Consider the following 26639-nt stretch of genomic DNA (forward strand, 5'->3'; position numbering starts at 1 on the left):
TCTTCCCCCAGAGGCTGGTTGGGCATTGCCCAGGCTCCCCAGGGCAGGGGTAGGACTGGATGATCCTTGTGGGTCCCTTCCAGCTCAGCATATTCTGTGATTCTATAAACTCTGCTTCATTCTGCCTCCAGAATCTGGAGCTTTCATTTGTCCCTTGAGTGAAGATTTTCCTCAGAGGACTTGTTATAAAACCATCAGTGACTTTTCCATAGTGTTCAAGCAGGGAGGGCACATTCCAACACTGAAATAAGGAACAGGGAGGGAGGGAGAACAGGAGCCTCAGCTCGTTCATCCCCGGGGCGAGGATCCCTGCTAAGCTTTGAGCAGGGCTGCTGGCCTGGGAGGGAGAGACTGACAGCTCCCAGATTTAGCTGGGAAGACAAAGAGCAGTGCTTTGCTCCGGGGTTGCAGCTGCCACCTGCCACTCTGATGTCCCTGGGACAACTGGGACTGCCACGCTCCCCTGTCATCGCGGGACATCTGCCTGGCCATCCCCACGGCCTTCGTGGCAGGGCACTCCCATGCTTGTTATCTGCAGCTATCAGAACTGTTCTCTGGAAAAGCCAGGATAGCTGAGGAACAGCGTGTTGCTGGGCACAGGTGGCTGGCATGGGATGACCTTTGAAACAGTGTTGAAATCCTGCGGTTTAATCTGAATATGTTCATACACAGGAGACAGAGATAACGAGGTCCTGGAGCAGCTGTTTGACACAAACAAGGGCATCAGCTTGGTTCTGAACAGCAGGGAAGCTGAAGGCAGTGAGGTCAGCACAGGTTGATGAGGGATGGATGACACATTCCTTGTGCAGCTCCAATAAAGTTCAATAACGTCAACACCTCTTTCCAAGATTTTCTGGAGAGAAACAGTTTTAGAAGGGTTGATCTTCCTGTAAAACTGAAGAGGTGACTCATGAGACAAGAACCAATGTCCTTCTGCTTAGAAGATCAAGGCCTAAAAGATAAACATTGACTAAGCCATGATGAGAGCAGGAAATCGGGAATATTGGAGTCAGTCACCTCCTTGGGACATGGCTCAGAGCCTCCCTCCTGCCTGGGATCCCTGACCATCCCAGCTGCTGCTGGGAAGGGTGGAACAGGCAGGATGGGATGGGGCTGGAATCATTCCTGCCATACACAGCCTTTCTGTGCAGTCAGAGGCAATGTAGCCTTGAAGGTGTTTAAGGTTCCTGAGGGAGAGATGGATGTCCCAAATCTGGGACACTTTGCATCTTTAGGAACCTACAGACATTCTAAAAACCCATTCCTAGACTCTCTGCACCTCAGTTTCCATCTCCCCTCCACCAAGATGATACATTTATTACAGTCTGGACATGGCCAGACCCTGTGGCAGGGGGTCTGCAGATGGAATTGAAAAGGCTTTTAAAATAGAAAATAATGGATTTTTTAACAGCATCTTCAAATGCTCTCCCAAGGCCCCTCTTCCACACGAGGCTGCCCATACTGATCCTGTGCTGGGGGTTATGTTTCACAACACAAGCCAAAATGTTGACATTGTGGCATTTGATTATTCCCTGAGCAGCGTGGCTGGGAATGTTGTTGACACAAGATATGCAGCCCACAGGCAACTCTGAATAAGGTAATTGGCATCACTGGCTTTAAAAGCCTCTAGTAGGGAAAAATATTACCCCTGGGGTCTCACACTCCTTGGAATCAGCACAGCTGGGCTGCTGCAGCTCCTGTAGCTGCAGAGTTTCTCTGTATGTTGGTGTTTTGGGGCACAAAGAACATGACAGAGATCAAAGGACATTCCACAAACCCTTTGGGACTGAATGGTATGAAGAGGGGTGAGGAGTGGAAATGTCCCTCTGGTCTCCACCCAAACCCTGCACATATTTAAACCTTTCAAACCCTGTGCCATGACAGCTCCTCACCACACCTGCACCTTTTGGCCTCACACGACATGGCCACGGTGCTTTGTCAGTTGTTACTGCTGCAGTTCAGAGCTGAATCTTTGCCTGGAAAGTTTCTAAGACTGGTCCTTTAATCCTGGCTTGAATAATGAAAAATATTTACTTCACAAGGCCTTGGTTGATTTGCAAAACCACCCCAAAGCAAGAGGAGTTCAGCCTTTAGCTTCAGTTTCCCTGGAGTGAGAAAACACCCAAGTGCACTTAGAGTGAGAACAGCTGAGTTTTGCCTCTGGTCAGCCTCTGGCTCTTTGAGCAAATACTTCCCCATACCATTCAAGCCTTGCTTATTCCTATAAATGGTTTCAGTTCTCCCCTAAAACTGATGTCATCACACACATTTTTTTCACCACAGCAGTGGAAATCAACAGGCTGAACTCTGCCTTCCTCTGCATGAAAAATAATTTCCTCCCCTGTCCCCTGAACAAGTAGAAGTTAGATTGCCTTTTGTGACTGTGCAAGTGCTAAAGGCTTGAAAGAGCACAGCAGGACAAGGATGTGTTTCACAGAACTGCTGCATCAGGAGCTGTTACCCAGTTCAGTGACTAAGTCCATTCCAGGGAAGTAGCCTACTGTTTTCCAAGAATCATATATCCACCAATCTCTATTTAATTCTTTTACTGTACCATGGTACATTTCATTCTTTTAGGTTTGCATCCCTGAATTTCTTCAAAGGGTGGATATGTCTTGGACCTGGATCTTTGGTGTTGGTAAAGGGCAAAGGCAGTTTCTGTTGTAAATTTTGCTAAATTTTCAGTAAACTGAATCTGGAATTTGAACCTGAATCTTAACTCGGCTTTTAAAGTAGTCCAACTCATAATAAGTTTGAAGAATGTGCAAGAAATAAGTGAAAAGACTCAATATTGCAGTGACCCCAGAAGTAATTATGTCAGTAAAGGTACCAATCTCCACGGTGGGACAGTCTGACAACCCTGTGCCATGTCAATCCATCCAGGATTAGCTGTTTTTATTGCATTGCTTCCGTTTCATGCAAGAAAACGTAACCTGGATTTTAACATCGTTGTCATCCTAACAAAGTTATGTGTTCCCATCCTCATCCCCCTGCAGTTTTAACTCCAAATCCTTGAAGAACACAGTGAGAGCAGTGCCACTGCCCCGGCCTGGGAGGGTGTCTGTGCAGCTCAGCCCCTTTGCTGCCGGGAACATTTCCATGCCTGGAGTCTCTGGGAGCTGCATTTGCTTTGCAGGATGTGGGAATGGATCTGGCAACATCCACTGCTCCGTGTTGTCCTCTCCAGGGGAGTGGTTACCAGTCCGGACGGAGGAGAGGAGGGGTGCTGACAGTTCCTCCCCTGGAGCACAGTCTGTGCCGGCGTTCCCTGCAGGCAGGAGCAGTGGCAGTCCTGCTGCCTGTTGTCTGTAGCATCCTCCTTGTTTCAGCAAAGACAGGGACAACTGGGGCACACGCTCCGGATTCTCCACCCTGTCACTCTGCAGCAGCTGCTGCCTTTGCCCAGGGCTCCCCTGGAAGGGCACTGGCTCTGCTCTGCCCCTGCTCCCCCACAACGCCACCTTTGGCTGCTGTTCTTTGTAATTCCAGCGGCTGCAGCTCTCTCCCAGCACCTGGCTCGTGAGCTTCCCATCAGCAAAACGACCTGGAGAGGTTTCCTTAAGCGTTTGGTCCGGCTGCAAATTCTCGTAGCCGTGGTCTGCGCCTTCCACACACAGCCCGTAGGTCAGGGGCAGGGTTTTGCTGGATGTGGCAGCGGGAATGCTTTGCTGGGCTTTTTGAGGAGCGTAACCAGTTGGAGCTGCAATTTCCTTGCAGGACAGCTGAGGGGGCAGCTGGAATGTTGGCACCTCTGCCTGTTGCTGATAGCCACTTTCGGGGGGGCAGGAAGGCTGTGCTGGCTCCAGCGCTCGGTCCAGTTGTTGGCTGATCTGAGGCAGCGGCACTTCAGAGGTGAAAAGGGAAGGTTTGGATAAACTAATGGGCTTTATGATGTGCTCCACTGTCAGTGTGAGAGGCTGGAACGATGAAATCCCTCTGAAGTCCTGTTGGAGTAGACAAACAAGCAGGAGTTATTAACAAGAAGCTGTAAACTTGAAGGTTTGCTTTTGATTCTTTAAAATTTTCCTTGGAGAAGTGTCAGTAAGAGCCAGTAACAAACACAGAGCCAGTAACTTATGCACAGTGTGGAAATAACCTTTTATTTTATTATTATACTTTATTATCCCTTAAGCTCATCTCACGTGAAGACCCAGCACTCAGTGTGGGAGGTGAAGGATAAGTGAGAATCCCTGATCTTTCAGGTCCCTCCCAACCCAAGCTATTGTGGGATTTTATGATCTTAAAGCTCTGCTGCAGGGACTGATGGACACTCACCAGAGCCATGGGCTGGGCACTGTGTTGTTTGACGTATTTGTAGATCACGTAACCAGCAGCAGCAAACACCAGCCCAGCACAGAATCCCAGGGCCACCAGACTGTAGAGAACCCACGTCTTGTCTGGTTAGTGGGGAAGAGAACAAGTGGAAAGAGGGTTGGATTAGAAAAGCTGCACCAGATTAGCTAAATGATGTTAGAGGTTTCGTCTCATAGCACTTAATTTTTAAATTATTTAAGTTGGTGTTCGTTGGTGAAAATCAGTGTATTTTGTGTAGCCAGTATCCCAGCTGGACTTTTCAATCAGCAGAGTGAACAGCCTCACCTTCTAGTGTTTTAACCCAAAACACTTGAGATTTGCTGCTTTTCTGGAGGAGATACATATAAACTGTTCCATTATATTCCGTGTCTGGGTCCAAGTCGGAAACTTCAAATTCTTTGTTGTGCTCATTCTTTGTCCGCTGTTTGAAAACAAAGGTAAAATCTGTATTTTAGAAAGATTAAATGCTACATTTTCTTCAAATCAGATTGCAAAATTCAGCATAAAATATTATTTTACTTGATAAGGTGTTTTAGTGCTATAATTATTCTGTACGTATGGAATTCTAAATATTTCCATCACTTTGCTTTCTGTTGTTGCTCTTTTTAATTTTGCATTTCAGTTTCTCGAGACTTGAACTAATTAAGTCATCTTTTTAGTCACAGTACCCTCAGAAACTCCAGTTTCTTTTCCAGAATTTAAGAGGAACGCTTAAAGTTCTTGTTGTCTGCTGAGAGTCAAAGACTCCGAGACTTTCCCTGTCCCATCAGAAATCTCCTCCATCGTGTGTAAGCTCTGAGATCCTTCTCCATCTTACCCAAAATGTGATTTACAGAATCACAGGCCGGTGCCTGAGGTTGTGCTTTACCTGCTGGTGCGTCCTTTGGTTGAATATTGTCAGGTGATAACCAACAGCCCCAAATTTGCTGTAAATGTCCTCCACGGTGAGCTGATGGTTGTCCTCCCCCCTCAGGGGAGTGTAGGGGGGCCGGATGAGAAACTTTATGGACCGTACATGGGGAATGTACTCCACTTGTGGTGCTCCTATAACAGCTGGGAAAGACACAACAGGCACTGTCAGCTGTGAAGGGTAAAGCTGATAATTATCAGATCATCTTAAATACACCACACTCCCCCCCCCCAGACTCACTGAAATTATTCCTTCTGCTCGTGCACAACAAGGGTTTGAGCTGTATGAGCATGGGAAAAGTCAGGCAACTGGAGACACAGGTGCTGTGGGGTTCTGCCACACTCAGCCAGTGTTTGTTCCTAGGAGTTCCTGCCCCAGGCTTTTCCTTAGGACCCTGTTCTCAGTGATTCCACTCCCCGTCCCTCCCAGGGACATCCTCCCCCGTGTGTGATGGTGTGAAATCCCACCACAGGGCACTCAGACAAAACTCCTATTCCCAGCCTATGCCAGATTTTAGAGTAGTTCAGGTCTTTTGTGTCTACACTTATCCCTTGTGACAGGCACACGTTACACCCAACACTAAACAGAGGTTTAACCCCAGCTCTAGCAGCAGCTCTAAGAGCAGCAGTGGGATTCCTTCATGGACATGTAGTTTGGAAACATGAAGCTGCAAAGAGCAGCTCTAGGAGGCAGGACCACCTCGTGTCTGATGCCCACACTGCAGTGACAGTGAGTGTTTAATGACCAAAGCAGCCTGTGGCTCTTTTGGTGCAAAGATCTGAAGGCTCTTCACAATCATTGGCTGGCACCTTGAATTATTCTGGGTGAATATGCAGTGGGAAGAGTTTAGTTGCAGAGCCAATAATGCTTCCAAAGGCTGTGCTGTGTGTCTGTAGGAGGGCTCACTTAAGGGTTGGGAACATGAAGTATCCATGGGGCTGGATGCTTATCCCAATTTTCAGGAGCTCACATTTCAAAGCTCCTGGGACTTTATTACTGGCTGTCCTTGGGTTGTGTCTTACTAATTTCCTTCTGCCTCTCATCAGCCTTAATAGCAGCTCTTCCTTCAAGGGCACAGAGTCATGGGGTCAGAGACTCACAGAATCAGAGCCACCTGGCTTCTCCTTTTCCCCTGTAGTCCCACTTTGATGTTGGATCAAATGAGCCCATTTGCTCATTTCCCTCCTTGCCCCGACACCAAACCTACAGGCCTTCTCTCCCTCCCTTAGCAAGCACAGGAGCCCTCCAACACTGAAATCTGGGGAGGTGCTGCCCTAAACAACAGTGAGAGCAGGGCTGGCTCCCCAGGAAGTGGGATTTGGGGGCTTTGGGCTGGGTACTTACTCTCTTTCCTGGGCTCGAACCTCTCGGAGCGCACCCAGCCGGAGGAGCAGCCGCTCCAGCCCGTCGCCCTCACCCGGGCGTAGTAATGCTCTGTGAAGTTCTCTGTCTCACCAGTGAGGTTGCAGAAGTGCTGGGTGATACTCTGGCACTCGGCCTTGGGGAGCCAGGATTTTTCTCCATACCTGAGTTTTTTTAAAAAAAAAACCAAACAAACAAACCAAGAAGCTTTTAGTTTGTTTGGTAGGACACGACCGGAGGAATAGAGGAGGAAGTTGCTGAAGGCAAAGAATAGCTCAGTTATTGAGTGAAGTTGGCAACCCAAGCTGTAAAATATTTGCCTAACTGAGCATCATGTACCACTTTGAATAATCCTGTCCTTCACTGAGCTCTTCTCCAAGCAGAGCCATTTCCGTAACAGTAAAACAGCAAAACCAGCTTTTGTTTGCTGGCCCTTCTCTCTCTCCCTAAGAACAGCACAGCTCCCCAAAAGAAGCAAACTTCACATACTGTTTGTACTGGACCTCAAATACAGTGCCAGGGGGGATATCTGCTTCTGTTTCCCAGGTCAGGATGTTCTCAAAGTTTGTGGAAGAAAACATTGCACGTTTCAGACATGGTGATCTCCCTGTACTCACAATACCTGGAGGAGCAAAGAAACTGGTATTAAAAAGCATATTCTGGCATCTCAGCCCTCAGATGAACGTGGGTCTGGTGCTGTTTAGTGAACAGAAATATCAGGGATGCCACTTCCTGATATTTTGCTAGAGCTGGGCTGCAAAGCAGAAGCTTGAGCAGAACAAGACTTCAAACCCTGCACACATCACCTGCACACAACCTTGCAGATTGTTGACTCATTCCAAAGAAATGTAAGGCAGGAAGTTACACAGAAAGGCCTCAAAAACTCAAGCCAGAGAGAGAATCCTTGAATTTCTTGTCAAGTTTCTTTTAAAGCAGTTAAAACAAAACCGCTAAAATAAGAATAACGGTAAAATAAGAATAATAATCTGTTTTCAAGCCCAGAATCATGTCTATGAGTGCCTCTGCTTTCTGCCCCTACTCAGGGAAGTGGCCTGCAGAGCTCAGTTTCACATCCCTGAAGATGTGGCTGCCGTTGACCTCTCCTGCTCCGTGTTTTATTGGGTCTATCTGTGGAGTGACACGCAGGGACCCGATGTCTGGACTCTGATCTGGGTGTGCCAGGCTGAAAGCAAACAACTCACCCAGCTCCCTGCTCCCCAAGCTCCTCTGCCCCACAGAGGGTGGGCTCTGGCTCTGGTGAGCAGGGATGTCACCTGTCCCTGACAAATGTGGCCCTGTAGAGCAGGACACAACCATAGTCCCTCTGAGCAGGTGCTGCAGAAATGTCCTACAGACTTTTGTCTCCTGCTGTGAGAATAAACACTGCAAAATTTCCCAAGGCTGAGTCACAGGGTTCTAAATTGCAGGGCAACCTTCAGGACTTGTAAGCTCCGTAAATTCAATTTATAGACAGATCCTCAAAGGGAGATCATTTATACATTACTCAATGCAGTTTGTGGTGTTGATAAACACCTGGAACATGGGTGGGCTTCAGCCTGTGCTTGCTGAGAGTGATCAGTCCCACCATGGTGCTCAAAATGAATGAGATCCCTCGTTAGAAAAGGGGGTGAGCAAGTGAAAGTAGGGAGGGAAAACTGAGGACAGGATGAGGGTGACTTGGACAAGATCCCATTGAGCAGCTGTGGAGGAGCAGAGGCTAAGTCACATCCAGATCCTGCTCCAAGCTTTCCCTCCTGCTGCCTCCCTGGAGCAGAGCTGAGTGCCAGCAGCTAAACCAGCTGGCTGCAGGGGAGGACAGCCAGGCAGAAAGGCACAGATCCATCCTCAGGGCTGTGTGTGGCATTTGGGCAGGGAAATGACACAGGAATGGACTGAAATCTAGTCCAGCTTTTGCCCAGATTTCAACACCTGCCTCTGCTCCCTCAAGGCTCAGCACCCCTGTCCTGCTGTAGGAAGGGGGTGGGTGGGTGGGTTTCCCTGTCTGAGAACATTGAAAACTGAGTCACCAATACCCTGATCATATCAGGAGTAGGAAATCTCTGTCTTCCCACATTTATCCACACTAAAACAGTTATGCAAAGCAGTGTAACACAAGCACAGTCAAGTGTGGGCAGGGGAAAACCAGGATATTTCACGGTGACAGACCTTCTGTTCTAGGAGTTTCTGAAGGCGCCTTCCCTGCGATGTAGGAGCACAGACAGGAGCAGATAATGACAAGCTGGAGTTTGGAAACAGCAAGTTTATCCTTCATTATCCCAGGAGTGAGTTTGCCATATCTGGAGTAGGATTAAATGGCTTTTAGAGGGTAGATTTAAATTAGATATAAGTGAGAAATCCTTCCCTGTGAGGGTAGGGAGGCCCTGGCACAGGTTGCCCAGAGAAGCTGTGGCTGCCCCATCCCTGGAAGTGTCCAAGGCCAGGTTGGATGGAGCTCTGAGCAACCTGGGCTAGTGGAAGGTGTCCCTGTCCATGGCAGGGGGTGGAATTGGATGTTCTTCAATATCCCTTTGTACCCAAACCACTGTGTGATGATTCTATGATTTTCAGATTACATTATTTGTTTGTACCTCTTTTAAAACCAGGGTTATTTGTTCATTTGTGTCTCTGCTTGAGACACAAGGAGACTGATCCAAAGCCCACTGAAATCAAGGAATATCCTTTACTCCTGTAGGATTTGGGTTGCAACACACCAGTGGCAAATGCTTTGAAGTGAAAGAATCTTTTTGCCTCCCTACTAATCCTTCAAGCACTGAGCACCTCAACTCACATGGGAATTATAAAAAGGAGAGAACAACATGGAAAACAAGTTTTATGCAACCTCAGACAACAGCTCACTCTCTAGGTGTTAATTCAGTAAACATGATAGAAGTATGTCCCATACTACAGGATCAAACAGAAACACCCCAATTAGTGACAGGAAAGGAGAAGTCAGGACTTACCGACCACTGAAAGTCCAGCCAGGACGAGCAGGAATCGCTTCATGAATCCCTGGGCAGGCTGGGCTGGGAGGGCAGGCGGCTGATCCTGCGTGCAGGTGAATCACCTTTCATGAGAGGTGAATTCTTTCTTGTGAGGCCAGGCTGGATTTGTTGCTCAGTAACAGGCTGCAGAGCTCCTATCCCGCCTCCCCTGGGATCTGAGCTCCCGGAGCCGTGCGCATGTGTGAGGGAGCGCGGGAGCCACGACGGGAGCACCTCTCCCCACCTGACTGTACAAAGGTGCACGAGCCAGAGGCTCAGAAAGTCCCTCAAATCTTGAAAAAGAGCCAAATACCTTTTTGCTGAGAGCTTCCTGCCCGAAAGCCCTCCCTGAGGTTTCTGGGGTTTGAGCCTGGCTTTTCTGGTCGGGCGACTTGGGCTTGTTGAAACTCTAGAAATTAAAACTTAGTGCTGGTGCACCTGGTTGGCTTTAATGCCTGCTGCAAGTAATACACCTATTTCCTCAAGAAAAACCCTTGAATACTTTCTCAAAGTGAAAGTCAGCCAGATCACTTTGTTTTTACACTCTTCACGCTGACCTTGGATGGGAACCAAATGACCAGCACGTGCCCTGCTGCAGCCTTGGCAGCTCCTCAGCTCTGCCCTGCTCTGCCCTGCCAAGTGGGTGCAGAAGTTCTCTCACCTGACATAGGAAGGAGGTAGAAAGGAGGTGGCCTTTCCACGGGAGGAGCACATGCTTTGTGCAGGGGCCACTGCAGACCTACAGTTTATTTTTGTGTCTGTTTACAATTTAGGGCTCTTTTCGGGATATCCTGAATGCCTGGTGGTAAGAACTGGGAGTTTGTGAGATATAGTTCCTTTTCCATAGCCTGCTCAGTTATTTAAGGTGTTATTAAATTACATGTTCAGGTTTTTCTCAGAAGAGGGAGAGACATTTCCTTCTTCCATCAAAACTGAAATCTCCAGGAGATGCAGGTTTAGAACCACCAGGTGCATAGAACACTTGAGAACTGGTACCTCTGCATGCTGCTTATTTTACCCAAGATATCCCAAGAGGAGAAGGCTTCACACATGCAGCCTGTATTTGAGGCTTAGGACACTCCCTGAGCCACTGCTTTTGACTGTTTATAGCGTAGCTATTCCTTTTTCAAAAACTGGATAACCTCTGTGGCTCATTCCTCTGCTTTATCTTATCCCCTCTTCACAGCTGGGGGTCCTGTCCTCAGCCCTCAGCTTTGCCCAGGACTAACTGGACCACTGAATAAAGGTCAAGTTTCACCAAAGTTCCACAAATCCCAACTACCCCCTCTGCTTCCCTCTTTACCTCGTAGATTGTCTGTTGCTGAAGCTCTTTCTGTTCCCTGCTCTGCTGGGGTGTTACCAGGGCTCCAACCATGCCATGATGCACCACTGGGCATTTTGTCTTTCTCACCTCACCTGGACAAAGGCAGAAGCCTCACAGGTGTGTTAAACAAGACACACCTATCCACCAGCGTGGCCCACATCTAGTTAAGTATAACTCTTCCTTAGGGTGTTCCCTGAATGACCTGCTAAAGTATTTCCACTTTTTTCCTTCACTCACGTCACTACCTTGTGCCTCTGCTGTGTGACAGGGCAGGGATGAGGGACCTTGGATTGTACCTGAGACTTTAGTTTTGAGAATATAACTTCCAGCTTCATTCCTGCCCTTATTTCTAGCGAGATGCCACCTTCTGAACAGCCCAGGAAGCACCTCCCTGAATCTTTAGGTGCCTGAAGGTTTCCAAATCTCTACTTTCAAGTTTGAAATTAAGCACTTGGCTTCGAACTTCCAAACCTCCTCAAACTTTCAGCTCCCTCACAGTCGGGGGGGGGGGCTGCAGCAAACCTGGTGACTGCTACATGTTCTCTGGCTGTGACTGACCCTTTTGCAGTGGAAAACAGGTCTCAGGCCCTGCTGAAAGAAAACGTGGAGGAGTGGGATGCTACCTCCCCCCGTGCAGCTCACCTGGCCCTGCAGCCTGTCCCTCAGCTCCCTGGAAAGACAAAGAACTGATCCCAGGCCCTGTTTGCAGAGCTGTGACATGTCAAAATAATTTTGTAGAGGTTACACAACTCCAGAGCTTCCTGTAACTCAAAGCCTGGGGGTTTTTCCTTGATTGCACAAGAAATTGGGTGGTGATTACTTTGTATCACCTGTATCTTTCTAAATGAACTGGAGGGATTACAATGCAGGATGTACCAAAGGACACTTTGCAGAGGACAGGCAAGAAAAAAAAGGATAATTCTAGTTGATGGGTCCTTTCTCCAACCTCCCACTTTAATTCAGACCCTTAATTAGCACATCTTGCTTCAAAACCCTTCCCAAACCCTCCTATCACCCCCTCCCCCTTTCAAATATTGTTCTCCTGATTCTCTAAAGATTTCAGCTTTAATACCCTCCATCAACACCCTTCCCTCATCTGAGACAACTCTTCCTGAATGCAGAAAATGGCTGGGGGGTGTTTCCCTCTTTCTTTTAAGGCTTTGCTTTTCAGTGTGTCCTCCACACAAAGGCTCTCTCTTTATACTTCAGTGTAAAAAGACTTTTTACAAGGGCACATAGTGACAGGACAAAGGATAATGGCTTTAAACTGACAGAGGGGAGATCTAGATTAGATATAAGGAAGAAATTGTTCCCTGTGAGGGTGGGGAGGCCCTGGCACAGGTTGCCCAGAGAAGCTGTGGCTGCCCCATCCCTGGGAGTGTCCAAGGCCAGGTTGGAGCAACCTGGGCTAGTGGAAGGTGTCCCTGCCCATGGCAGGGGACTGGAATGAAATGAGCTTTCAGGTCACTTCCAATCCAAACCAAACCACTCCGTGATTCCTTGTTCAGAGAGAGGGTCACAGTCCTGGTTTTTCAGTTCCCAGGATGGCCTGTCTGGGAAGTCTCATAGGATTCTACTCCAACCAAAGCATTAGGAAGGCCCAGGTGGGGTCCTGTCTTAAAATGTAATATTTTTCAGGATAAGCTGCAGTCACCCTTTGTAGCTCTGGGACACAAAAACACACACACATGGAGTTATATATAAAAATATCAAAATATTATTGCTCTCAGACACTCTGCACAGCAGGAGGAGTTTCAGCTTCTGTAAGTATATTCATATAAAAAAAATAAATAAACAAACATGCTGCATATTTCTCCCTCTGTTGGAACACAGAAGGTGATCTTTTTAGGCTGAGGTAGAGAACTTTCCATCCCACAAAAACCAGATGTTGCTGACTGTCTCTGTAAGGTGCTCCCAGCCCAGCAGAGGTGCAGTTCTGCAGCTGGGGAGGAGCAAATGTGACGTAAACAGTTTAAAATCTCCTCCAAATCAACGTGCAGGCACAACACTGTGTTTTCAGGGCCCAGCTGATGGTTCCACACGAGTCTAGGTTGTGGTTTTGCCTTTCATAACTCACATGTAGCAGCTCCCTTGCTCTGAAGTTTTGGGTGAACAGGAGGCAGTGCCTGTTTGCTGTGTGAAACCTCCCGAGATACCTCTGCCTGACTCACCCCTGGCTCTAATCAGAGCCTGAGCACCTTATCACAGTACATTGGGACAGTGTACAGAGGTTACTGGGAAATTAATTACACCTTCTGTGTCCCTAAAGTCATATGCCTTGATAGGCCAGACATCAGCAGAGAAAACTCGAAGTGAATAAATAAAAAACCAGCGTCACTCTCAAGATATTTGTCCTTGTTCAGGTCTCCTTGCCTGGATATCTGGAGCTCTCCAGCATTTTCCAGGCACTCTGGGTGCTCTAGGTCCTTCCCAAGTAATGTGCATGGCTGTAGCCTTTGAATTGAAACTTTGGATCATATTTGTCCCCCGTGTTTGAAGGTCCAAAGGTGTCACTCAGCACCGTGGATGTGGGAGGTGTCCCCTCGGTAGAACTGTCACTGTCACAGTCACTCGAGATCCCTTCATCTGCTGCCACCTGCAGAGTGTGTAAGGGGATGAGCAGCTGGATGTTGGGATCCTTCCCGAGCTGGGATATCCCGTGGATCTGGCCGTGCAGATCAGTGATTGATTTCTGGTGATCCCTGGTGAAGGGATGACCCTCCTGCTGCGGGTGGTGCTCACCGGGAGGGCCTTGGGCACAAACCCCCTCCTTCAGTGGATGAGGGAGGGTCATTCCCAGGCTCTCACCCCTGTCTGCCTCGTGCTGTTCACTGAAGCCTGGGAATCTCACCTCAGTGAGGGATATTGTCCTCAAAGAGGAACTGTGAGAAAGGGATGCCTCCTCATTTGCTTGGGATCCCGAGGGGTCCACCCCGTCCTTTCTCTCTGGGAAGGAGGAGAAACCCGAGGTATTGAGGTCAAGCAGAGATTCACTGTCCACAGAGAGACCTCCAGTTCCTGAATCCAAGCTTGTTTTCCCCTGAACTGCTTGGGGTAGTTGGCAGTTGAGATGTCTCTTTGGAAAGCGAGTCACTTGGTTGTATGGGATGAAAGTACCGCTGTCTTCTTCCTCCTCCTCCTCCTCCTCCTCCTCCTCCTCATCTGATGATGATGATGGTGATGGTGATAGGAAAGAAGCCACCTGTGGTAGGTTGTTCCTTGCTAAGGCTCTGCCTGTCTTCCTTTGTGCCCTTGGCTTCTCTGTGCAGGTCAGATCATCACTGCAGAATTCCTTCTCACTGAGCTCGGAGGGAAAGGCTGCTCCAGCAGCTTGGAAGCGACGGAAATCCTGCCAGGGAAAAGGAGGGAGACAGTCAGTTAGTGATGCTTTTAAAATAAAAGTTTGGATACAGGAAAGCCTACTTAAAATGGGACTTATAAACATAAAACTGAGACATGCAGAACCCCCCCACTCCTCCCCAGTTCCCCTCTGAAAACCAGCAAGACTTTGAGTCAGGAGGGGACCCCAGAATCTGGGCCATACCAGAGCCTGAGGCATCTTCCTTTGCTTGGCATCTTGTTTCAAAAAGCAGAGGATGAAGGCACCAATCAGGAAGATGGGGAGGACAAACACAGGGATCGTGGCAGGAAGTGGGAACTTCACTGGTGAAGAAGAAAAAATAATCTCCTGTCAGTGCTGGTTTTGTAGCAATTGTGGGCTTTATATTCAGCTGTTCTTTCAGAAATCTCAAAAAATGGTGGGCTCAAGATCTGTGTTTTGCAAATGCAGAGGAAGGAGAACAGACCTGCCTAAGATCAGACTCTAAGTCATGGCCACAAAGGAATGTTCATACCAGCCAATGCTTTACTTGGATCGGGGAAAACATGAAGCTTTATTCACATATTTTTCCCCAAATTTCCCTCAAGAGCACAACAATATTCAGGACGTTCAGCAAACATTTCAGGGTTGGCTTTTTTAAGTGAAAATGTTTCTCCAGAAAGCAGGAACAGTTCACTAGAAAATCCAACCCTTTAACAGGAAGCCCATTGTTGTTGTTTTTGAAGAGCTAGTTTTGGTGGAAATCTTTGACTTGGCCTAATCCCACTCGATGTCCCACCACATCCTTTTCTGGGAAGGACCAGAAAAAGGTCCACATACCTTTGTGGTTTAATGGCACACACACTGGTGGGGAGAATTCGCTGTATTTTGTGGGGTAGCTTTCGTAGATAGATCTGGCACTAAAGCAGTAGTTGCCTCTGAGTGCAGTGGTGTTAATAGTCACTGTGTCCCTCCTGAATTTATCTTCGTATTTCTTCTGTTTGGAAACAAAACAGAGGATTGGAGAGATGGTTCTTTCACTATTTGGGTGGTGTTTCTCTACCATTTCAGCCCATGATTCCCTTTGTTACGTTGTGTGGCTTCAGGGGTTGGGAGGTGCATGGAGAGACACTCCAAGCAAGGATCTCTCCCAGGGCTATGGATCCCAGGGTGGGATTTCCAGCTGTGCTGTGCTGTGCTCTGTTCTGCCAGGGAATGCTGACCTGGTTGTTTTAAACCTCAGATATTGACTGTAGTGTAGCATCCCCTTCCTGATAAAAATGGGGCACTGACAATAAAATAAGGAGGCACACACACACAACACACACAACACACTCACATCTACTTTTTTCCTCTGGCTTTGGTTTAACTCTGGTTTGGCCAGTCCCTTTTCCCCAGGCCCTGGATGCAGAAATTTGAAGCTGTTTCAGCTCAAGCTGGCCATTGTTCCTCCTTTCCCCCCAAGAAGAGCCACTTTTACTGACCTTGTCTTCAGATCCAGCTTTCCAGTAGTTCAGTTCGTACTTCCAGGTGAGCTTCTCCACACAGGTGGGCAAAGGGAAGGAGGCACTCACATGGATTAAATTCTCCTTGACCTTCAGGATGAGCACGGGGGGAGCCAGTTCCACTGCAACGGAGCAACCAGACATGAGAATGGTGTTTGCCTGGGTCTTACCTTTCTGTGACTGATCCACACTGGGAGGGAGGCAAAGGAACACCTTTTTTACCCCACATCCCCCTGCTGGTATATGGAAAGCTTGAAGCCAGTTTGTTCACCTGGAGCTCCGATGAACAACTTCTGACAACTCTTGCCGCAGATTTAATTTTCAACCCATCAGGGCTCGTTGCAGTTTGTGCTCCACAGAGCTCCTGATTTCTGTTTCTGTGGTGTGTGAGCTGCTCATTTGCTCAGGCAACACTGTTGCTGGGATGTCCCTCCATCCAGGCTGGAACCTGACAGACTCACCTGCTGAATAGTAATCCTTGAACCGGGATTTCACCCAGCGTGACTGGAGTCGGCCTGAAACAGCCCTCACTCGAGCCCGGACCTCGGCGTAGATGTTTGAAGGCTCACAAGTCAGAATGCAAGAGGTTGTGGGAATGTTGCTGCAATGAGGAACCTCCAGCCATTTGCCCTCGTGATCCTTGCTGAAAGAAGAAACAACCACACCATAATTGCCATAATATTAAACGTGTTGTTTTGCTATAACTTGTGCAGCAAGAGAAGGGAGTGTTTTGGAGGATGGGTCCCAAATCTTGCTCGGGGTTTGGAGCACTTTCAACGTGGATAACGTTTGGTTTTTGCTGAAAGGTCACTGATCATTATGACATTGATTAATAGAGTTGCACAGTTGTTTGCCCTGTGCCACACCTTCAATCAGAATTACCTTTCATAACTCACAGTATATGTCACATCTTGGGGAGACCCTTCTCCTGGAGCCCATGTCACAATCATTTCAAAATCCTTTGACAGTAGTGTAACATTCTGAGGAGGGAGAAGTCGAACATGACCTGATCAAAAGGGAAAATCATGTGGATTATTTAAAAATATCTTTGGGGATAGGAAATATCACTTGGTTTTGATTGAGGTGGTGTCAAAATTCAAGGCAGAGCAGCTCAGTTCATTTAAAACTGGAAATTGGCTATGGAAGCAGGTGTGATATAGTAATTTTTTTTCCCTCATTTCTTATAAAACATGCTACCAGGCAGATCCTGCCGGGAATGCAGCGAGGTGCAGCATCCAGCTCTGCCACATGGGCTTTCCTGGCACCTATTTTTCCTGGTAGACCAGTACGTCCATCACTAGCCCTCAACAAGACCCCTTCTACAGACAGATTTTAAATTGCCTTTGCCGTGGAATAACTCACTTTGTGTGAATCATTCCCATTCAAACTGCTTAAAATTGACCCGTGTCTCCCTCTCCTCCTACAAGCAAAGCCACGTTGTGAAAGGAAAAGTAACAAAGAGGTACCTCCAGCCCGGTGCAGGAAGCACAGAGCCATCAGGACTCTGACCCTCCAGGAGAACATCCCGCTGGTCACCTCTTCCTTCCCTTGACACCTTTTCATGGCTCTGTTTTCCTTGGCTGAAGCTGTATGAATCCAGGGGATGCTGGAGTTAATGCCCCGCACCCAGGCGCACACCCTCCCTTCCCGGTGCAGCCAAGCACAGCCCTGCACGTTGGACCGGGCAAGGAGCCCGTGGGAGAGGAATTTTGGGGAAAGGAGGCGTGAAAGGTTGCAGTACTACGCCCTCCAGTGCACCTCGGCGCAGGCTGTGGAGTGCAGAGGAAGCCCAGCCCAACCTCGTTAAAAATCAGACCTTTGGAATGTACCTGCGTGGCTGTGAAATATTAATAGAAATCAACTGAGGTTTCACTGCTGGAGGAATCTATTTATAACCACCACCAATAAAAACCGGAAGGGTGGGGTGCTCTGATAGCCTGCTGTTCACAGGAGATCGAGGATTTTCTCTTTATTTCTGTCACCATCACGTTTTTCAGGAGTCAGGGAATCACTCCACTTTCCAGAAGCAGGGGTGAGGTGCAGAGGTGGGACAGGGATCTGCCCCTTCCCACTGTGGGCAGGTGAAAGGACGTGGATCCATCTGCCAAATCCTGTGTGTTTCCTGAATGCGAGTGCTGCAACTTCCCTATACCTTGGTTACCAGTTATTTGTCAGGAGACCAAAAAGCTCCCTGAGGATCAGGGCCAGCTGCCAGGGCTGAGCCAGCACATGGGTCATGCTTGGCCCCTGTGCTCCCAGATCCATGGGCACACTGGCTGTTGGCCTTGGAATTTGCAGCCACAAGACTCTCAAGGTGTTTGTGTCCTCACAACACGGTTCCTTTCAACTCCAGAGCTCTCCTGGGGCACAGCCTGGTTCCTAAGTTGCTGCTGTGTCCCACACCCTCACAGTTCTTCCTGAAGCAAAGCCAAGGAGCAGCAGTTTTGTTCTGTGTGTTTCAGAAAATCAGGAAATATCCCGGCTCAGCCACGTTACAAGTGCAATGCCCAGGGGGATGTGCTTGGAATGGCTGTGCCACTGCATCCTGTGCACAGGGAGAGAAGGGGGAAATCCCTGGATCGATTGTGCTGCTGTTTGGCACATCTGCTCTCCTGCTTTCCCATCACAGTCACCTCCAGGCCTGTGCCATGAGGAAAGGGAATGAGTCAATGAAGTTACAGCTTAGGGAAAAGGGGTTTTCCTGGCTCTTCCCCGGTTGGAAAACTCACCCAGCCCAACAGACAGCCCGTTGCTGCTCCTGTGAGTGTCAGGGTCTGGGTACTAAGTGGGAGAAGAGCTGATGGAGCTGGGTCTGTACTGGTCAAAGCCTGTGTTTTTACCAGGAATGCATCAAGTGTCTCACATTTCCATGACCATGGTATGATTCAAGCCATAGGAGGAGGCAAAGTTACGAGTTTCTTCAGTCACAATTTACTCCAAAAATCTCCATTTCTTCTCACCATGGGCTTCTGTTCCTGGAACTTGTCCTTGGCTGTTTTGCTACCTCTGTTTAATTTCATTTAGTTTTTATGAAGTTTCTCTTTCTTCTGCAAAAAAGAACTATAATCCTTTATAAGGAAAAACCCAAAGCAAAGTATCTGAAGGGTCTATTCCCCTTCAGCATCCAAACATCAGAGCCAGGACCAACACATGGATCTTGTGCTTCCTGTACCAGCCTGGGCAGACTCGGAAGCAGTTCCAGGACCAGTCATTAAGATCTTGCTAAGAGCCCTCAGGCAGCTTCTCCCAAAGATGAGGTGCCATTTTTAGTCAGCGTTTGCAAGAGGTGAATCTTATCATCATCATCACCATCATCATCACCATCATCATCATCATTTCCTGTGAAACTTCTGCCCTGAAATCTGGGCTCCACCGGCCTCTGTGGCAAAACTCCCCCTGATTTTAGCACGCCTGTCCCAGGGAATCCCGGAGCGCTGCTGGCACAGGGGGTGGCCAATGCCACGAGGTGTCGCTGCCCATCAAACAAAACACGCTTTTCCTCCGAGCGACACCGATTTGAAACTTTGGCAAAGCACTTAGAACTCCCTCCGCACTGCTCAGCACCCCCGGCCCGGGCCGTGCCCTGCTGAGCGTTCCCACAGCATCCTCTCACGGAGGGCACACAGGGAACAGACCACCCAAAGTTTTGCTCTCCTATCCCACTCCCCTTTGTCCCTGGCTGTGGGTGCCCAGGCAGGGAAGGGATCAGGACTGTAAGCTGTGTGAAGGGCAGGATGATCAGCTGCACGGTGCTGGGGGGCTGCTGGGGGGTCCTGTGGCCTCTGATGGCTTTATGATGCAGGCAGGGAAGCTGCTGCTGCAGAGGAAGGAGAACACTCTTTGTCCTTGGGCAAATAAGTAGCTGTGCCCAAGTCCTCCCACTGTTTTACACATATGGAACATAAATACCCAAATATCCTTATTCAAGAGCCATCTGGATCCAATCCTGTGCAATGTGCTTTAGGATGACCCTGTTTGGCCCCACTGTGGTCCTCTTCCATCCTTAATATCAGGAAAGGTCCTTCCCCCAGAGGCTGGTTGGGCACTGCCCAGGCTCCCCAGGGCAGTGGGCACAGCCCCAAGGCTGCCAGAGCTCCAGAAGGGTTTGGACAACGCTCTCAGGGACAGGGTGGGATTGTTGGGGTGTCTGGGCAGAGCCAGGAATTGGACTGGATGATCCTTGTGGGTCCCTTCCAGCCCAGGACATTCAGTGATTCTGTGAATCATTCTGTGATTCTGTGAAATGCTTTAGGATGGGGTTGTCATTCCACAGCCTCATCCTCCACCTTTGCATGCTCTGTGATACCTGGGGGACTCTCCATGTGCCACCTCTTCCCTCTCCACGAGCAACAACTGATTCAGCCCACGGGGGCAAACCCTGCGACCTTTCCTGAGTCACACTGACGGGTATCTGCCCATCTTGAGGAAGGGCACTGCAGGAAACACAGTGTCACCCTTGGGAGGAGGCACAGTTGGGGCTGTGGTTTGATTTTGTGAAGCCTTTGGAGGCAACAGGCAGCATCAAGTCACCCCGGCTCCTTCCTTTTGCTCTTACCCCACCCAGATCTGTGTGTACTGCGTTCTGAGAGCCTGGGAGGGCGACTGAGCCTGGGGAATAAAGAACATCCACAGATTAAAAATTGTAACAGGGCATTTCTGGTACAAATGGCACCATGAGGAACCACAGATCCATAAGTGCAGCATGATTAACACTTCCAGCGTGCTCTTACATTTCCATCACCACCACGTTGTGGGGGGGGTTGGATGAATCACAGAATCACAGGGTGGTTTGGGTTAAAGCTCATCTCATTCCACCCCCTGCCACAGGCAGGGAACCTTCTACTAGCCCAGGTTGCTCCAAACCCTGTCCAACCTGGCCTTGGACACTCCCAGAGATCCAGGGGCAACCACAGCTTCTCTGGGCAACCTGTGCCAGGGCCTCACCACCCTCACAGGGGAGAATTCCTAATATCCAGTCTAAACCCACCCTCTGCCAACCGTGGTGGTAAAAGTGTGCCAAGTGGGCCTGTCTTCAGAGCTGGGCAAAGCAAAATCTGAGGGCAGGGGAATAATTTTTCCTTCAACATTTCTTCACCATCCACTTGGAAAAGTGAATGAGCATGGCAGTGTCTGAAGAGAAAATATCCCTCAGCCCCAAACCAAACATAAAAACATAATTTGAAACTGAAAGTGAGACTTTACGCACTTCCAAAGTTTTCTGTGGAAACCACTTGCAATTTTTGGGGGGGAGAACATCCTGTTTTACAAGGAGACCTATGCTTAGGGGAGGGGCAGAAAATGCCCAAACAAGTCACTAGTTTTGGAAACTTCCTCCCCTGTCCTGAGTTCCTCACAAGGAAAGGACAACTTTGGCCCTGAGGTGCAGGGATCACTGTACCCCACACTGCCTTCACCTCCTTGGCAGCTCTTCTGCCCAGCTCTCCCTTGCTCTCCCTGGCTTATGTAGGTCTGTGGGACGAGTTGTGTGGCAAAGGCACCCATGTCATCCAGGAACAGGAGTTTGGAAACAGCCCCCGCCCCGCGTGTGGCGTTGGCAGAGGGTGCAGGGACACCCCGAGGGGAGGAGAGAGATCCCAGGGACAGCCTGGCACTGCCAACATGCTGCCAGCACCATCCTGACTGTGGGGACCTGGAACCTTCTTGTCTCTCCCTGGAAAGCTTTTTGTTGGAGGCTTAGCTCAGACGTGGAGCTGGGGGGCACTTGATCTTCTGTGGCTCCAAAGGGGAAATTTCCTGCTCTTTGTGCCTGGAAACAGCCCTGACACTGGCATGGTTTACACACACAGGCTGCTGAGTGGTGCAGTTGATGGGAATTACTTTGGAAGGTTCAGGGAAGCAAACATTGGGTCAGCACAGAATGAAATGCTACTGAGAATTAAGAGGTTAAAAAAAAAATCCGCAGAGCTGGGAGATGCCAGATGGTAAAACAAAATGCAGCAGTGTCCCCTTGACCCAGACAGGCATCTGGGCAACCTGTCACCAGGAGGAAGGGAAGAGAATGGGCTTGATTTGTTTTTTAAACTGAGCCTGAAAAGACTTAAAATGAAAAGCAAAAGCAAAAACAAGCCCATAAAGTTTTCCCCATACAAGTGCTATGAATCATTTAATCTCCTTTATTTTTTTCTTCTGGGGGAGGGTTCTTAAAGGAACTCAGGGCTTTGCCTGTGCACAGCAACTGGGGCTGACACAGCTCCTGATACAAGGGGCATGATTTAGAGGGTGTACACATTTAATAGTCTGCTTCTGCAGGGGGAGAATACAGGCATCTCTGTCCCTTCCAGGTTTAGATCCTCCTCTGGTTCAGGGAGAGAGAACCTTCCCCTCATCTCCTCCCTGTGTCAGTGATCCAACCCATCCTTCCTGCCCCGTCCCTTGCTGCTTGATCATTTAGCAAGTGCAAATCTGCAGAGATTTTTTTATTTCCTCAGCAAACCCTGCACTCATGGAGTGAAATCAGCCCCTCTAAGGGGTCTAATGAACAAATGAACAAGGAGAAGAATCTCTCATGCCCATGCTGGGCCTTGATCCTCTTTCTGCAGCTCCAAACTGACTTCAGTCTACCTTCCCCATGACCTGGGTTTTGGGTGCAGTCTGTGGTGTGCAAACAGGGGGCTGCTGCACTGAGGTGCTGGAGCCACCAGCTGCCTGTGGAACACTAAAGGCACAACTTGCCTCTTGAGCAAAGGCAGCACTTCTGTCAGCTGGAAATTCAGCTGATCCCCAGATCCCACAGGGACGGGCACAGGAAGGGGGCAAAGCCTTGCTCCTGGTTTTACGTGGTGGTGTTGGACCTGGCAGCAAGCGAAATCCTTTTCTACCCTTAATAAATTAAACACAGTGGTTAAACGGATCTCACTTGAAATCCAAACTCCAACAAAGCAGGCAGAGTTTGGATCCCAGCCTGACCACAGACAGACCTTTCCCTCTGTGCCTCCCTGAGCAGTGGGGCAGTGGGATGTGTGGCTTAGTGGGCTCCAGCTGGTGGCCCGTTTTTTACGCTGCTTCTCTTGCTTTCCCTGAAACCTGCCCCTTCCCTCCCCTTCCCAGTGCCTTTTCATTGAGGCTGAGAGCAGGCAGGGAGCTGCCTGGACATGCAGCAACGGCGAAACTCCAGTGCACAGGGAGGAAAACACGTGCTTGCCCACAAGGTGCAGATACAACAACACGGGAACGTCCCGGGGGCACCGAGCCTCCCGAAACCCCCAGCTCCCAGCGTGGGAAAAGTGCTGGGGACCCTGCATGTTCCAACAGAGAGACTGAATTCCAGCAACCTGCCTGTTGTGCTCCCCGAGCCAAACCCTGCTCTTGGGGGTCATCCCACAGGATTCTGAGCTTACCCCCCTTGGGGAGCAGTTCCTTACACTGTGATATGACGTCACCCTGCCTGATGAGAGAGGTTTCACTCTTGGCTCAGGACTGTGGGATGGCCCTGACTGAAACTCAGGGAAGCAGGGATCTCTTCACACCCCTTGCAAGCAGGAGATAAACTTGATCTTGAGTGTATTTTACCAGTGGTGAAGTGAGTGCACATGCTGGGAAGGAGAAGGGTGACGTGGAGCTGGAGTGAGGCTGGAGAAGGGAACGGAGCTGGGGAAGGGGTTGGAGCACCAGGAGTGGCTGAGGGAGCTGGGGAGGCTCAGCCTGGAGAAAAGGATGCTTGGGGGAGACCTCCTCACTCTCTACAACTCCCTGACAGGAGGGTGGAGCCGGGGGGGTCATGCTCTGCTCCCAGGGAAGAAGGGATAGGATGAGAGGAAACAGCCTCAAGCTGTGCCAGAGGAGTTTTAGGTTACATATTAGGGAATTCTTCGTTGAAAGGGTTGTTAAGCATTGGAAGAAGCTGCCCAGGGCAGTGGTGGAGTCACCATCCCTGGAAGTGTCCAGGAAACACGTGGATGCTTTAGTGGTGAACATGGTGGTGGTGCTGGGTCGACGATGACCTTAAAGATCTTTTCCACCCTTAATGATTCCATGATTCTATAAGGTGGGGATGCCATATATGTTCTGTATCCTTAGTTTGAACATCACCATGAGAAAGTGAGTTATCTGCAGGGGTGGGTGTGCAGGGAGCCCAGGGAGAGGCGGATTTCCAGGCACCTTGGCCAAGGCTGGGAGATGCTTTTCCCCTGCAACCACTGGTGGCAGCAGCTTCCTGGTGGGGTGGGAAGTCTTTGAATGTTTGCAATGTTTTGCATTGCAGTATTTGGATGCCAAAGCTGTACAGTGCTGTAGAAGTTAATTAGCCAGATAACTAATTAAAGACTTCTCCCTTTTATTGTTGCCAACTTGCAATTCAGAAAGGGGCTTGTGTCAAAGTAAATCCAGCCACACACCCCAGTGAAAGAAGTGATAAACCATTCACAATCCAATTAACTATTCAGGGATCGGTGTGGGGGAAATCCCATCTCTGTCTGGGGGGAAGAAAGGTCCTGATCACAAAGAACACCATCACACCTGACCTGGCCTTAAATGCCTGTCCAGAGGGGCTCTGGCTGTGGAGGGGAGGGTTCCAGCCCGGAGCTGGGCATGGAGGACAGGATTCAGAGGTGCCAAGAGAGGTTATGGCGTTGGAGAGTCCCCATGAGGGTGACATGTCCCTGGGGACCTGGTTTGAACTTCCTGGTAAAGGTCCAAGGTGTGGGTTTATGGGACTCTGAGCTGAGAGGATGCACAGGAGGCTGTGAGGACACCAGTGTGGAACTGGCTGGTGACAGGAGGGCGGTGGCTCTGCAGTTCTCCTGCTCCCAGGGAGGGACTGTTGAGGGGTCTCACTGGAATGGAGGAAGATCTCACTGGATAATCTCTGAGGAGGTCACTCTTACATGGATCACTGCATAGGAGATTTGTAACATTTAAAAAAAATCATCCAGAGCATCACGTTCCCATCCCTACAGGCCAACCTCCCAGGGGTGTGGGAGTGCTCACCCAGTGTCCTGACCTGGCAGTGCTGGGGTCATTTTGGCCCTGGGGAACACGCAATTAGAGGGTGGAGGGCAGGAGAGCTGGGATGAGGTTGAGGCTCCTCTGCTCTGGCCACCAGCCAGGAGACGTGCTGTAACCAAGTGGCACCGGGCCCAGAGTTTCCAGGAGGGGGGAGCTCCCGTCCCAGAGCCGCCGAGGGGCCCCCATTTCCACCGGCACTCTGCACGTGCTGGGTCTTGGGCTCTTGTGAAATCCCAGCCCGGCTGAGGGTGGCTGAGTGTTTGAAATTCCACCAGGCTGCCCGGCCCTCCTTCCCCACCGAAAAAAGAGGGGAATTGAGCAATTCCAGAGAGTGCTCTGAGTCCCTGGAGCTCACGTACCCCGCGGGGCAGCCAGGCAGGGGATGGTGCTGCTTCACCCAACAGCCTCCTGCCTGGCACTGGGGGTGTGGAGACTCCAGTGCTGAGATCAGTCCACATTTACACCAGCTCAGGATCAGGCCAGAGTTATCCCAGAGATACTGGGAGAATACACTTCCCACCCCCGCTACTATCAGGCCCAGCCCTCAGATGACAAGAATTTAATTTAAAGGCTCAATCTCTTGTCTGAACAGCTCCCTCCCTCCCCCTCTCTGATGAGAGGAAAATCTTCGGAGAGGCATCCAGGCGAGTGGGAAAGCTTTGGAGGGAGCTGTCTCTTGCCCTTTAGCCATCCAGAGAGGAAGAGCTCATCTGAATGAAATGAGGATCAATCAGAGGGAGGCATGGGAAAAGTTGGGAAAAGGTGCCTCCAGTGATGTATATTCATGGGGGGGAAAACCTCCCCCAGACATGCAGAAGCTTTGATGAAAACCCTCCCAGCTGTGCAGTGCCTTTGAAGTGACACAGCAGAAGTGTATTCACGATTAGCCAAGAGATAGAAGCAGATGAGCTCTCAATCAGCTGAATCCTTATATTTAGGACAGACTTTAAAGCTTACTTTTTATAACTCCTTCCAAAATTAATGAGAATCAGCTGCACAGCACCCCCTCGTTCTTCTGCCCTGCTTCCTCCCCCACCCCAGATAACCTACAGAGCAAGAATCACATTCCCAGAGGGCAGGGGATGAGGTGCCCCTGGTGTTTCAGGCTGCAGAGGATAACTGGGAAAAGTCTTGAACCATTAGCAGGAAATAAAAGAGGCTGGTGCAAATGGACTATTATTTTTTTCTTTTTTCTTTTTCTTTTTTTTTTTTTTTTTTCAAAAGGAGGTTTCTGAGACACAGAGATTGAGTGGAAGTATCAACATTTCATCAGCAGTGTCTCTCCTACTCCAGCATTTATCTGTATCTGCTCCTCTAATTGGAGTCTTTAAAATCCCAGTCTAAAATCCGTGCCCTGGCAATGTTAGAGCTGGTTTCAGCTGGGAGGGCCTTTGCACACAGAGAGGCTCATGAATCCCAACACTGCAGTGTCCTTGCATTCTGGATCACCCACCTGGACCTGCCACCCAAGGAGCTGAACCTCATCTGTTGAGTTTATATGAGCACCCCATCCCAAAGAGGATTTTTCCTGCTAGAAGGTTTCTCTGCTCACAACCACAGTGGAAAGGTCAGTTCCTTCTAAAAGGTTGTGCAGAAATGCACTTTCACCTGACCTCTGCCTGGGTGACCTGCTAAACACAAAGTCCTAAAGTTCCTCCCAGGAAAAAACCTCAGGGAGTATCCAGGAACCCAAACCTGGTTTGTTCCTCCCTTGTGCTGCCCCTTCTCCTCAGGTGGCTCCTGGCAGGGACACTTAATGGGAACAGGCAGGTTCCATCAGCCAAGTCAGATGTGTTTAACACCCTTCAAGGTGTGTTGGCAGTTCCAGATGATCAAAGCCTCTCCTGTGATGCAGTGGCATTGCCAGGGTGTTTTCTTTTAACTCTATCAGATAAGTCGAAAGAAAATCAGTTTTGATGTTGTAAGAAAACCTATTTGGGAATGGTCAGAGACAAAACAA

General features: G+C 49.3%; 2 protein-coding genes across 3 annotated transcripts; both read right to left on the reverse strand.

The window, feature by feature from the left end:
* Positions 1–2425: 2425 nt before the first annotated feature.
* IL22RA1 (interleukin 22 receptor subunit alpha 1) lies at positions 2426–9702 on the reverse strand. 2 transcript variants are annotated; one of them, XM_051807288.1, is made up of 8 exons: positions 9547–9681; positions 8753–8883; positions 7076–7208; positions 6569–6750; positions 5183–5367; positions 4600–4735; positions 4276–4397; positions 2426–3944 (listed from the first exon to the last, which is right to left on the reverse strand). In XM_051807288.1, exons 2-8 carry the CDS (start codon positions 8856–8858, stop codon positions 2967–2969), a joined length of 1842 nt encoding a protein of 613 aa, XP_051663248.1. In that variant the 5' UTR covers positions 8859–8883; positions 9547–9681; the 3' UTR covers positions 2426–2966. The 2 variants fall into 2 exon arrangements, with proteins under 2 accessions (XP_051663248.1, XP_051663249.1); XM_051807289.1 differs by lacking the exon at positions 8753–8883 and having other exon boundaries at positions 2431–3944; positions 9547–9702.
* Positions 9703–11984: 2282 nt separating this feature from the next.
* On the reverse strand, positions 11985–17465 carry IFNLR1 (interferon lambda receptor 1). The gene is made up of 7 exons (XM_051807291.1): positions 17182–17465; positions 16598–16721; positions 16177–16358; positions 15695–15837; positions 15051–15207; positions 14436–14554; positions 11985–14240 (listed from the first exon to the last, which is right to left on the reverse strand). The coding sequence occupies exons 1-7, from the start codon at positions 17276–17278 to the stop codon at positions 13311–13313; spliced, it is 1752 nt and encodes a 583-aa protein (XP_051663251.1). The 5' UTR covers positions 17279–17465; the 3' UTR covers positions 11985–13310.
* Between the last annotated feature and the right edge of the window lie 9174 nt (positions 17466–26639).

The sequence above is a fragment of the Manacus candei genome, unplaced genomic scaffold (genome assembly GCF_025592945.1).
Source record: "Manacus candei isolate 608988 ecotype Guabito, Panama unplaced genomic scaffold, ASM2559294v1 h1tg000070l, whole genome shotgun sequence".
Lineage (NCBI taxonomy): Eukaryota > Metazoa > Chordata > Aves > Passeriformes > Pipridae > Manacus > Manacus candei.

What these genes read in the sequence shown, in the direction of transcription:
- IL22RA1 (XM_051807288.1), bottom strand. Translation starts at nt 8,858, where the DNA reads ATGAAGGATAAACTTGCTGTTTCCAAACTCCAGCTTGTCATTATCTGC. An exon ending in TTGGGTTAAAACACTAGAAG is followed by an intron (nt 4,398 to 4,599) that starts GTGAGGCTGTTC and finishes CCCACTAACCAG; the next exon opens with ACAAGACGTGGGTTCTCTAC. An exon ending in GTGCCCAGCCCATGGCTCTG is followed by an intron (nt 3,945 to 4,275) that starts GTGAGTGTCCAT and finishes CTACTCCAACAG; the next exon opens with GACTTCAGAGGGATTTCATC.
- IFNLR1 (XM_051807291.1), bottom strand. Translation starts at nt 17,278, where the DNA reads ATGAAAAGGTGTCAAGGGAAGGAAGAGGTGACCAGCGGGATGTTCTCC. An exon ending in TATACTGTGAGTTATGAAAG is followed by an intron (nt 16,359 to 16,597) that starts GTAATTCTGATT and finishes TTCTTCTTTCAG; the next exon opens with CAAGGATCACGAGGGCAAAT. An exon ending in GGAAGATGCCTCAGGCTCTG is followed by an intron (nt 14,241 to 14,435) that starts GTATGGCCCAGA and finishes TTTCCCTGGCAG; the next exon opens with GATTTCCGTCGCTTCCAAGC.